Here is a 12,288-nt window from a genome sequence, read left to right on the forward strand (position 1 = left end):
CAGCTCCCCTCAGGCCCACGTCACGCTGGCCTGGCGGGGGCCAGTCCTGGTCATGGCTGAGGACCATGTCCACCTCACAGGTCTGTGTACCGGGAGCTGGGCATCCCAGGCCCTGGGGCCCGTCTGGGCGACATGCCTGTCTTCTGTCAGGTGAGTCTGTGCCCTCGGAGTTCCCATTTTAAGCGGGTAAGCCCTTTTAAAAAAGTGACCCTCTGGGGCCTTCCCTGGTGGTCCAGTGGTTAAGAATCTGCCTTGCAAAGCAAGGGAAATGAAAGTGTTAGTTGCTCAGTCGTGTCCAATTCTTTGTGACCCCATGGACTGCAGACTGCCAGGTTCCGCTGTCCATGGAGTTCTCAAGGCAAGACACTGGAGTGGGCAGCCATTCCCTTTTCTAGGGGATAAACTTCTTGACCCAGGGATTGAACCCGGGTGTCCTGCACTGCAGGCGGATTCTTTACCATCTGGGCCTCCAGGGAAGCACCAGATGTTCACTTTCGAAAAGGGCCGAGCCGCTTAAAGTCGGAACTCCCAGGGCACAGACTCATACCCGTCCAGTCCCTGGTCTGGGGAGATCCTGCAGGCCTCGGGACAGCGGAGCCCACGCAGCACAGCAACTGAAGCCTGCACGCCGAGATGCTGTGCTCCCCAACGAGAGGGAAGTCCAAGGGCCGCAGCTTAAGAGCAGGCCCTATGCACGGCAACAGAGACCCAGCGCAACAACAACAAAATTTCTGTTTAAAGTGAACATCTGTCAACGTCCGGGAGGTATATCCCGGGGGACCCCAGACAGGGGTAGGAGCCCCTCTCAGGAGCACATGGTCAGGACCGAGATCCAGAGAGGAGTGGCCCTGGGACAATGGTGCTAGGAGGTGGGTGCTCGGTGGGCATCTGCAGTGAGCTGGGCCGGGGACCTCCCTGGGCACTGAGCCGGGCCCCCCGCCTTGGCCACTTCAGGGGCCTCCTCACACGTCTCGGACAACACGGGCCCCTGGGAGCCCTGCGGGAGGATGTGAGGTCCACATGGAGCGGGTACGCTGACAGACTGCTGGCCGGCCGGCACCTGAGGCAGCCGGCTTCAGTGCGAGGGTGTGGGCGTCGCTGTCATGCCAGCCACGGGGCCTTCCTAAAGAAGTGGGCCACCAGGACCAGGGTCCCGGGCCACGGGGGGCCAGGTCCCCAGGTCCCCCAAGAGCCAAGTGCTGGGACCCAGGCTGGGCTCCAGTGGACCCGGGGCATTCCCGGAAGCGGAGGAGTGCGTCGGGAGGGTTGCCCTGTGGGCTGTGGGGAGGCCTGGGGCGATCTGTGGGGCCCACCCGAGTGCCGCCCTGGGGGGTTGTGCTGAGCTTGCCAATGGCCCCGCACCCTGGCTGGCATCCCGAGTCTGGGGGCACGCTGGGCCACCGTCGGCACCCCCGCCCTGGAGGCCTGTGACAGGCCCCTCCTGCGGCCTCGGGAGCCAGTGGCCCCAGGTCCCTGCCTGAACAGGGTGGGGCCCCTCCTCCCGCAGCCTTTGTGCCTGCGTGACCCCGGGGGCACGGAGTGTGGGAACGGGGCTGGGGGCCATAGAGCACAAAGGCCGGGGAGGGGCGGGGTCAGGGCTGCCGCCTCTTCCTGTCTGTCCCCACGTCTGTTGCTGCCCCTCAGGACACAGGGAGGGTCTCCACGCCTGGGGACAGGCTGGGCACCGGTGACCCACTGGCCCCTGCGTCCAGACTCCAGGCCCCCGTCACTGCGGGGCTCCCAGGTGTGGTGCGGGCGCTGGGGGCCGCTGGCCCAGGGCCCCCTCGCATGCTCAGGCCCTGAGAGCCCTCGCTCCTCTGGCTCCCCACCAGACATCAGCCCGGGCAGCACCCTCCTCCCTCCCACGGCCTCTGCCCAGCTCAGGGCTCCTAGGCTGTGAACCCGCCCCTGAGGCCCTGCCCCGAGGCCCCGCCCCTGGCTGCAGGCTCCTCCCCCAGCACCGGGGTCGAGGGGACCCCCTGCTGAGAGCACCCCCCTGAGGTGGGGTGACTGTCTTCCTGGAGGCCACTTCCAGGGGCCAACGTCACTGACCCCCAGGACACCCCTCATAGGGGCGTAGCCCACTCCCCACCACAGAAGAGGGGGCCGCAGGGATGGTAAAACAGACGTTATGCCCGACCTTGCCTGGGTTCCTGCTCTGGGACTTTTTTAAGCTTAAATTTCTTTGATAAGATCCTTTCCCAGGGTGGACGGCACTGGGAATGTCCTCCTGGCGGACGTTCCCGATGGACGGTCCCAGGCCCCAGTCACCAGCTCCAGGGGTCACGACCCTGCCCTGGTGGAGGGATCCAGTGCCCCTCGCCCTCTGGGACTGGGGGTGGGTGGGCTGCCCCCCTACTGCCAGGGGCCGCCTTCACATGGCGAAGCCCACCGCCCTCTCCAGCCTCACTTGCTCCCGCCACACACCCCGATGTGCAGCCCCAAGAGCGGCGGCGGGCTCTGGGAACGCTTCGTGTGTCCAGTGGGTTTTCCCTCTGGGAACAGCACCAAAATAGCAGAAGGAAGGAAAAGAAAATGGAAACTCAGCCTGGCGGCGGGAGCTCTCCAGGGAGGCGGCCAAGCTCTGGCCTGGGCAGGGGCGGTGGTGGCTCTGAGCCAGCGTCCAGGGAGCTTGGGCCCCAGGGGCACAGGATGGGACCCTGCTGGCCAAGAACCACACGGAGGTGCTCCTTCGGTCAGTCCTATACGTGCAGCTCTCTGCTGGCCAGTGGCCAGTGCCCTCTGATGCCCACATGGGCTCAGGGGCCATGCAGGCCAGGGCTGTGGCCTCAGGCAGGGCAGGGTCCACAGTCGCATGGAGCCACTGGTCACCATGCCTCGGGCCATCAACTGGGGGTGTCCACGCAGCCTGGGCTTCCCTGTCCACTTGTGGGAGGCCCTGAGGCCAGCTGGCTCAGGCACTGGGAGTGAGCTCAGACAGGAAGTGGGGTGGCCGCTGAGCTGGGCCAGGAAGGTAAGCCATTCCTAGCCACTGCGCTGGGCTGAGCTCCTGGGTGAGGCTAGGAGCGTCGTGGCTAAGGGGCTCTGGGCGGGGGAGGTGGGGTGTGTGGACTGCGGCGCCCCGCCCTGGGAGCATTCTCCACTCACGGGTACCGGGTGCCGCTGAGGACGGTGGTGGGAGCCGCCAGCGTGGCCCCCGATGCCCGCGTGCTGACAGGCTGCACGCGGATTCAAGCACCCTAGCTCTCAGGGAGCCCTCTTTGCATGTGGCCATGCCTGCCTCCTGGGGTCCCAGCGCACAGCTGCGGGCGCCCCCGGACAGCGGTCTGCCACCTGGGGGGGCCTGCCCTGGGGTGCACCCAGCCCACCTTCCTCAGCAGCTGAGCCTCACTGGAGGCCGCTGGACAGCCCTGGGCCTCAGAGGCTCTGCAGGGGACCCCTCCCAACAAAGCCCCACTGGGTGCTGATACCCCGCCTCCCTCCTGGACCGCGGCTGCAAACGGGCACATGGTCTCTGCCTGGTGCCCGTCCCCTCCCAGCAGCCCCATGGCCGCCTTCCTCTGTCCTCACTGCCCGGCTGACCGCATGTGGGACGCGCATCTACCACACAGGGACGCTGCTGGCAGGACCCCAGCTGGGCAGGAAGCCTCTTTCCCCAGTGCCCACCCGGAGAGCCCGGTGCACCCGGCCCACCCTCTAGACCCGCCTCCTGAGAGCCCAGACCCAAGACCTGCCGTGCCGACGGCCTGGATCTTAGCCGGAAACCTGGGATCCTGGTCCCACCCTGAGGCGTGTCCTGGACCTTCTGCACCCCACTTTCGCCCCCCAGCTGCCGCCACCGCTCACCTGGGCAGATACACCACTGACTGCAGGTCTCCTGCCTCCCCATTCAGGGTGAGGATGCTCCAACTCTGTCCGACCCACAGCAGCCGGGTCAGAGCCAGCGCCTCCCTGGGCCCTGCTACCCCCAGGACTGCACCCACCAGGGTGCAGCTCTGCCCCCTTCCTTTGAACTGGCCTCATGCCACCTCTGGGGTGTCCTGCAGCCTGGTCCCTCCACAGGGCCCCTGCTAGGGCAGGGAAGCGGTGCCGGGATGCGGCCCGGACTCTTCCTGCGAAGGGCAGTGACCACCCTCTCGGATCTGAAGGCTCCATGGCTCCCTGGGGTGCCAGCGGGGTGTCCTCCCAGCTCCCCAACTCCGTTTTCTCAAGACGACGCACCAGCAGAGGTTCTGAAAAGCTGGTAAAAATGCCCGCAGGCTCCCCCGACACCCTGGGGTCTTTACCACACGTGCACCTTCCCTCCTCCCGCGGAAGGGGCTGGGAGGAAATGCACAGATCGGGCTACTGCTCCGGCGAGCACAAAACCAAGGCCCAGCCACATGGCGGGGTCTCACCAGTCACAGAGCCTGGGCCCCACACACTGGCTCCTCGCCCAGCCTGGGGCATGCGGCACCCACCTGGCAGCGGCTGAAGATGTCCGCGGGGGTGACACGCACGTTGAAGTGCCTGAGGATGGCCTTCGCCTGCTGCTGGGCCTTGAGGGAGCAGTCCACTGCCAGGCAGCGCCCAGCCCCGACCTGGGCCCGGAGCTGTGGGCAGAAGCAGCCTTTGCTCGGGGCAGAAGCTAGGCCCCACCCACCAGCTGAGGTGAGCCTGGAGCCTCCAGTCTGCCCGGGGCAGGGGCAGGGCGGGGGGCAGCCTGGGCCGGCAGGTCCTCACCTTGTGGTATGGCAGCCCCGAGGTCAGGATGACCCTCCCCTCCTGCCTGGCAACCTGCGCAGGAGGAAAAGTTGGCAGGTGAGGCTGCAGGCCCACTCCCAGGGCCAGGCCCCTCTGCCCCAACCTTCGCCACCCACCCCCCACCCGCCACCGCCCCCACCCACTCCCACTCCTCCATCACTGCCTCCCCGAATCTGAAAGTAAGTCAAAGTGTTAGTGACACAATCGTGATCGACTCTTTGTGAGCCCATGGACTGCAGCCCACCGGGCTCCTCTGTCTGTGGAGTTCTGGTCCAGGAAAGAATATTGGGGTGGGTAGCCATTTCCTTCTCCAGGGGATCTTCCTGACCTGGGGATCGGATCCAGTTCTCCTGCATTGCTGGTAGGTTCTTTACCATCTGAGCCACCAGGTTCCTATAGCCTGAGCCTGGGCATCACGTGCCACGATAGATTTGGCCTTAGAGTCATGCAAACAGAATCGCTAACAAAATTAAATTTAAAAAGCCATCTCTATAAACCCAAAAAAGCAAAATGGCTGTCTGGGGAGGCCTTACAAATAGCTGTGACAAGAAGAGAAGCGAAAAGCAAAGGAGAAAAGGAAAGATATAAGCATATGAATGCAGAGTTCCAAAAAATAGCAAGAAGAGATAAGAAAGCCTTCTTCAGCGATCAATGCAAAGAAATAGAGGAAAACAACAGAATGGGAAAGACTAGAGATCTCTTCAAGAAAATCAGAGATACCAAAGGAACATTTCATGCAAAGATTGGCTTGATAAAGGACAAAAATGGTATGGACCTAACAGAAGCAGAAGATATTAAGAAGAGATGGCAAGAATACACAGAAGAACTGTACAAAAAAGATCTTCACGACCCAGATAATCACGATGCTGTGATCACTGATCTAGAGCCAGACATCCTGGAATGTGAAGTCAAGTGGGCCTTAGGAAGCATCACTACGAGCAAAGCTAGTGGAGGTGATGGAATTCCAGTGGAGCTATTTCAAATCCTGAAAGGTGATGCTGTGAAAGTGCTGCACTCAATATGCCAGCAAATTTGGAAACCTCAGCAGTGACCACAGGACTGGGAAAGGTCAGTTTTCATTCCAATCCCAAAGAAAGGTAATGCCAAAGAATGCTCAAACTACCACACAATTGCACTTATCTCACACGCTAGTAAAGTAATGCTCAAAATTCTCCAATCCAGGCTTCAGCAATATGTGAACCGTGAACGTCCTGATGTTCAAGTTGGTTTTAGAAAAGGCAGAGGAACCAGAGATCAAATTGCCAATATCCACTGGATCATGGAAAAAGCAAGAGAGTTCCAGAAAAATATCTATTTCTGCTTTATTGACTATGCCAAAGCCTTTGACTGTGTGGATCACAATAAACTGTGGAAAATTCTGAAAGAGATGGGAATACCAGACCACCTGATCTGCCTCTTGAGAAATGTGTATGCAGGTCAGGAAGCAACAGTTAGAACTGGACATGGAACAATAGACTGGTTCCAAATAGGAAAAGGAGTTCATCAAGGCTGTATATTGTCACTCTGTTTATTTAACGTATATGCAGAGTACATCATGAGAAACGCTGGACTGGAAAAAACACAAGCTGGAATCAAGATTGCCGGGAGAAATATCAATAATCTCAGATATGCAGATGACACCACCCTTATGGCAGAAAGTGAAGAGGAACTCAAAAGCCTCTTGATGAAAGTGAAAGTGGAGAGTGAAAAAGTTGGGTTAAAGCTCGGTCCCATCACTTCATGGGAAATAGATGGGGAAACAGTGGAAACAGTGTCAGATTTTCTTTTTCTGGGCTCCAAAATCACTGCAGATGGTGACTGCAGCCATGAAATTAAAAGACGCTTACTCCTTGGAAGGAAAGTTATGACCTAGACAGCATATTCAAAAGCAGAGACATTACTTTGCCAACAAAGGTTCATCTAGTCAAGGCTATGGTTTTTCCTGTGGTCATGTATGGATGTGAGAGTTGGACTGTGAAGAAGGCTGAGCGCCGAAGAATTGATGCTTTTGAACTGTGGTGTTGGAGAAGACTCTTGAGAGTCCCTTGGACTGCAAGGATCTCCAACCAGTCCATTCTGAAGGAGATCAGCCCTGGGTGTTCTTTGGAAGGAATGATGCTAAAGCTGAAACTCCAGTACTTTGGCCACCTCACGCGAAGAGTTGACTCATTGGAAAAGACTCTGATGCTGGGAGGGATTGGGGGCAGGAGGAGAAGGGGACGGCAGAGGATGAGATGACTGGATGGCATCACTGACTCGATGGATGTGAGTCTCAGTGAACTCCGGGAGTTGGTGATGGACAGGGAGGCCTGGCGGGCTGCGATTCATGGGGTCGCAAAGAGTCGGACACGATTGAGCGACTGATCTGATCTGATCTGATCAACCCAAAAAAGATGAAACAAATGAACCACAAATAGAGAAATACTGCAAATGCCACGAAGCCACCGTGAACTGACCAGGTAACCCTGGGGCTACAGACCAAACTGGAATACACCCTGCAGTAACACCACCGCTGGTGATGGCACGTCAACATGGCTATTCTGAAACGTCTGTGTGTGAACTGTGACATAAAACAGACGGGTAATGCTGGTGTGGTGGTAGGATTTTTCAGCTCAGAGAAAGGAGATTAGGGAGAAAATTAAGCAGATCACCCAATAAACCCTAGACCTGAATGGAAAACTTCGGATGGGTGTTATATATATTTGATGGATGTTTTATTAGTTGCTCAGTCATGTCCAACTCTTTGCAACCCCATGGACTGCAGCCCTCCAGGGTCCTCTCTCCATGGGATTCTCCAGGCAGGAATACTGGAGTGAGTGGCCATTGCCCTCTCCGGGGGATCTTCTTGACTCCCTTGATGGGTGTTATATATATTTAGAGGTACTTCATCCCTCCGCCCACCGCAAAGGCCTAGAAATGAGAACCAACCCTGCAGCTGTGAGCGCCCTCATGCAGGCTGATTTCTAGACAGGGTTCGTGCTAGAAGGAACCGGGGAGCTGTGGAGGAATAGCTGATTCTAGATCTAAGGAGCTGGAGCGTCTCTTTAGATGGGACAGCGAAGAAGTTATCAAAGTTTACAAGGATCACGTCAAAAGGGCTCAGGAGCCAGCCGACGTGCCACGAGGGGCGCAGTGCGCATTGATGAGGTGACAGCTGTGACATGTCCAGTTTGGTTCCTTTTCGTGTGTTATCTTTGGAGAGTGTGAGGGGCCAGCTGACTAGCGTGAGAGCTGAACACTGCAGCTCTGGGAAGGAAACGCCAGGGATGGTCATGACGTTGTATTTGGCAACAATTTCTTGGCTGTGCCACTGAAAGCAAAGACAACACAATTAAAAATAAATTGGACTTTGTCAAAGTTAAAAAACTTTTGTACATCACAGGACACTGCTAAGAAAGTGAAAAAACAACCCACAGAATGGGGAAGAATATTTGCAAATCATGTATCTGATCAGGGATTAACATCTAGAATATATAAATAACTCCCACAACTCAATGGCAGGAAAAGCAGATAAACCAGTTAATATGTGGGCAAGGGACCTGGCCCTTCTTCTTCTCTGGAGAAAATACACTTCTCCAGAGAAGGCACACAAATGACCAATATGCACATGTGAGGATGCTCAACGTGAGTCATCAGGGAAACGGGGTACACTGGGAATCACTTCACATCTCTTAGGATGGCTTTACTTTTAAAAAGGAAAATAAGTGTTGATAGGAACATACAGAAATCTGGAAGCTTTACGCGTTGCTGGCGGGAATGTCAAGTGCGGCTGCCTGTGGAAGACTGCTGCAGTCCCTCAGATTAAACAGAGTTAGCGCATGATCGAGCGATTCCGCTGCCAGGTACAGGTCCAAAGGACCTGAGAGCAGAAACGTGAACAGATGCGTGTACCTCACAGTAAACGCAGGAGTACTAGTCACAACGGCCAAATGGAAGCAACCCAAGTGTGCATCGGCAGATGACACGCACACACGTGCATGGTGGAGCTTACTCAGACCTAAAAAGGAAGCAAAGTCTGATCCAGGCTGCAGCGTGGGTGCACTTGGAAGACATGGCGCTCAGTGAGATCAGCCAGACGCAGAAGGATAGACTCTATATGACTCTGCTTAAGTGAGGCCCCTAGAGGGCCTAAATTCATAGAGAAAGAAAGTAAAACAGTACCTACCAGGGGCTGGGGAGGGGTAAATGAGGAATGATTATTTAATGCATATAGAAGTTTAGTCTGAGATGAAGAAAAGTTCTGGAAATAGATAGTGGCAATGGTTACACACACTGTGAACATACTTAACGTCACTGAGCTGTACACTTAAATACGGATACGATGATCAATTTTCCACAATAAAAGAATAAAAGCAATAAAGCAAGTGGTTACTTTGTAGTGGAAACAAACACACATCTGTGTGATGGATAAAAACAGAATCAAAAACAAACACACATAATTGAGGTAAATATGAAGAAAGATCCAGGCAGGAGGGCAGTCAAGAAGGCAGCTGTGCAACAGCAATGAGAAGAGCAGAGGACTCTGCTCAGAGTCCTGTCAGGCCACAGTCACAAACCCAGCACGCTCTTTCAGGACAGAGAGGAAACACAATTTTCAAGGAAAAGTGGCCCCAATGAAAGGTCAGAGCAAAGGAAATCCCTTTGATAAAAAAGTTTGCCTTTTCTCGGAGTGCCTATGCATGTCCATACATCATAAATTCTAAGAGTCACTGAATATATAAAAGAAATGTAATGTCTAATTTGCAAAACCAAGAAAAACCACAATGTGCTGAAAATACTGGAAAATAATAGTAAGATGGAAAGCAGGTGAGAAAGCTAAAATGATCTGATCTGATTAATTTTAACTTTAGACATTGTTAACTCAAATATACATGCTAAAATTGCCAGGCTAACCCCTAAAAGAACAGAAATAGGATTTATAACTTTCAAATTAATAGAGGGAAAAATAGAAACAAGGGTAAAAAAGAGAAAAGAATATAAGCAACAAAGGAGAAAAAAGAACAGAAAAAGTAGGAGAGGTAGAAAGAACAATTAGCACATCACAACTGAACACAAATGAGCGATTACCACAGATGTAAATGGATGAAACTGACAGGTTGAAAAACAAAGACTGTCAGACTAGATTTTTTAAAAAACAGCTGGAAACTATAACAAGAGCAAAGAAAGGTTGAACGCAAAAGGATGAGAAAGTGATATACAAATACTAACCAAAGGGTGCTGGAGTAACGGTATTAATATCAGTCCAAATAGACCTTATGGCAAAGAGTGTTAGTAGAGCCAGAGGTTCATCTCATAAACATTTCACTCAACAGGAAGATACAAGAATTCTAAAAGCTGTGTGCATATGCGACTAACAACAACTTTAAAACAGGTAAAGCAAATACGTAACTACAAGGAGAACCTGAAAAACCCAGTGTCCACTGGAGACTTCAGTACAGCTCTCTTGGTCACTGATAGAAGCGGGCAGAAAAATAACAAAACAAGATACAGACGATTTGAGGAGATATTGAGTAAGCTTGACCTACTGAGCGTGCCAAAGCAAGAGAGGGACGAGAACGTGACCGGAAGAGGCTGTGGCCTCTCTAAGTCCACGTGGAACGTTTATAAAAAGCATGGTCTGCTTGGCTACAAAGCTAGTCCTCACAAATGTCTAAATCGGCAGTATATAGACTACAATTCACTTAGGTTAGAAATCGATTTGTAAAAGATGCTAAAAAGCTCCCAAACCCCAAGCTTTCTGAAACTGAAAAACAGCCTTTCAAATAAGTAATTTGAACTCAAATTCGAAACTCAAAAATTATTAGCACTGAAAAGTAATGAAAATACTACATATCAAAATGGATGGAATGCAGTGAAAATATTACTTCAAGAAAAAGTTACTGTCCTGAATGTTTACATCGTAAGATTTAAGAGGCTGAAAATTAAAGAGCTAAGCCCTCCTCTTGGAAATAACCCCAAGTAAGCAAAAGGAAGGAAACTATAAAGATAAAAAGAAATTAATGAAATTAAAAAAACACAAAAATGCAACAGAAAGGATCAACAAAGCCAAATACCAGTTATTTGAAGGGACTTATTCAAGTGACAGACACTCTGTAAGATCAGGAAACAGGTGAAGCCCAAGTGAACATCAATCAGAGGGAAACTGATGGCCGCGAGGCACGCCGGAGCTTCACAGAGCAGCGAGACCCGGCCGCGTGCACGAGGCACCGAGTGAGGGAGCGCGCTCCAGAGGAGGGCGTGGCTTGCCGAGCGACCCAAGAAGATGCAGTCGACTAAGTAGTCCTAAAACCATTAGTGAAAAGAATCCAAAACTCCTAAATTCCTCCGTCCAAAACACGAGGCTAAGGCGGCCTTGCAGGAACTCAGCCAGTGTTTGAGAGAAAAATCCAAATATTACTCAAAGTGGCAGAGAGGAGGGAAAACTCCCCAGCTTGTTTATGAAGCAGAAGAGAAGATGGTGAGCAGGAGAAGTCCTGTGTCAGAATGGTCCTGAAGACAGGTCCAGCCACGTGACATGCTGGCAGGCTGGGTACAACTGGCATGCAAGGCTGGCTCCAAACTGAAAAGGCTCATCGTGTGCACAGATCACAGATGATCTCAGTGGCTGCAGAGGCAGTGTCGGGTAGAATTCAGCTGCTTTCACGGCGAGATGTGCAGCGGGCATGCAGCCTGCATCCTGGCGTGGGGGCCTGGCAAGCACCACATGTCATAGAGAAACAGCCCCGGTTAAGTCAGAACTGAGACAGCCGGCCACAGTTCCATCTGTTCAACCCCACCATGGAGGCCTTGACTGCTGTGAGAGGATACGGGACAGAAATGAGACCCGTAAAGCCTGGGGAGGAAGGAATGAAACCATCCCTGTCTACAGATGGTTTGTCTGCAAAGGAGACCCCAAGAACTGACAGCCAATTCAGTAGAACTGAGATTTCTGCGAGGTTTCCGGAGGTAAGCTCAACTCTCAGGCAACTGAGAGCTAAAGGTCCGTGCAGTTCTGTGTACCAGCAGAAAATACGGCAGCATCATGTGTTGCAGACCAACTGTGCCAGCCCAGTGGGCCTTCCAAGGCCAGGGTCAGGCCTGCGGCTTTCCGCCCGGGGCCCTTCACAGGGGCACAGGCAGCGAGCAAGCACAAGAAAGGATGCCTGGCTTCACCGATACCTGGAGAAAGGTGAGCAAGAGTACTGCGAGGCGTGACTGCCTGCTGACAGGACTGGTGAGAAGGACAGTGAAGCGGCGACCTCGGCCGCTCACGGGACGCAGCCCTGGGCATGGTTCCCGGCCCACCAGCCAGCCCTGCGGCTCTCCTGCAGGGCCTCCACGGGGAAGCCCATGGCCACGTTCTGAGGAGCAAGGCCACAACAGCCCAGGGACACTGGTGACCCCTTTACCCGTGGAGACAGGTCCTTAGTGCCCTAATCTACCAGGTTAGTGGCCCAGGCGCAGAACACCGGAGCCGTTCAGATGACGCTCGTGGATGTGTGTCTGTCCTGGTGCCCCTGTCCGTCAGGTCCCTGGGGCAGTGGAGCCAGCCAGAGGCACACTGAGGTTTGCTGCAAGGAACTGGCCGCAGATGGTGGGGGAGGG

General features: G+C 54.0%; 1 protein-coding gene across 3 annotated transcripts in view; it reads right to left on the reverse strand.

The window, feature by feature from the left end:
* EXD3 (exonuclease 3'-5' domain containing 3) overlaps nucleotides 1–12,288 on the reverse strand; it is a 77,486-nt gene that overhangs the window by 13,410 nt on the left and 51,788 nt on the right. For all 3 annotated transcript variants that reach the window (XM_027556970.1, XM_027556971.1, XM_027556972.1), the window contains 2 exons: nucleotides 4,684–4,737; nucleotides 4,422–4,553 (listed from right to left, as the gene is read on the reverse strand). In XM_027556970.1, the coding sequence (XP_027412771.1) occupies nucleotides 4,422–4,553; nucleotides 4,684–4,737 (186 nt within the window). The remainder of the gene's footprint in view (nucleotides 1–4,421; nucleotides 4,554–4,683; nucleotides 4,738–12,288) is intronic.

The sequence above is a fragment of the Bos indicus x Bos taurus genome, chromosome 11 (genome assembly GCF_003369695.1).
Source record: "Bos indicus x Bos taurus breed Angus x Brahman F1 hybrid chromosome 11, Bos_hybrid_MaternalHap_v2.0, whole genome shotgun sequence".
Classification (NCBI taxonomy): Eukaryota; Metazoa; Chordata; class Mammalia; order Artiodactyla; family Bovidae; genus Bos; species Bos indicus x Bos taurus.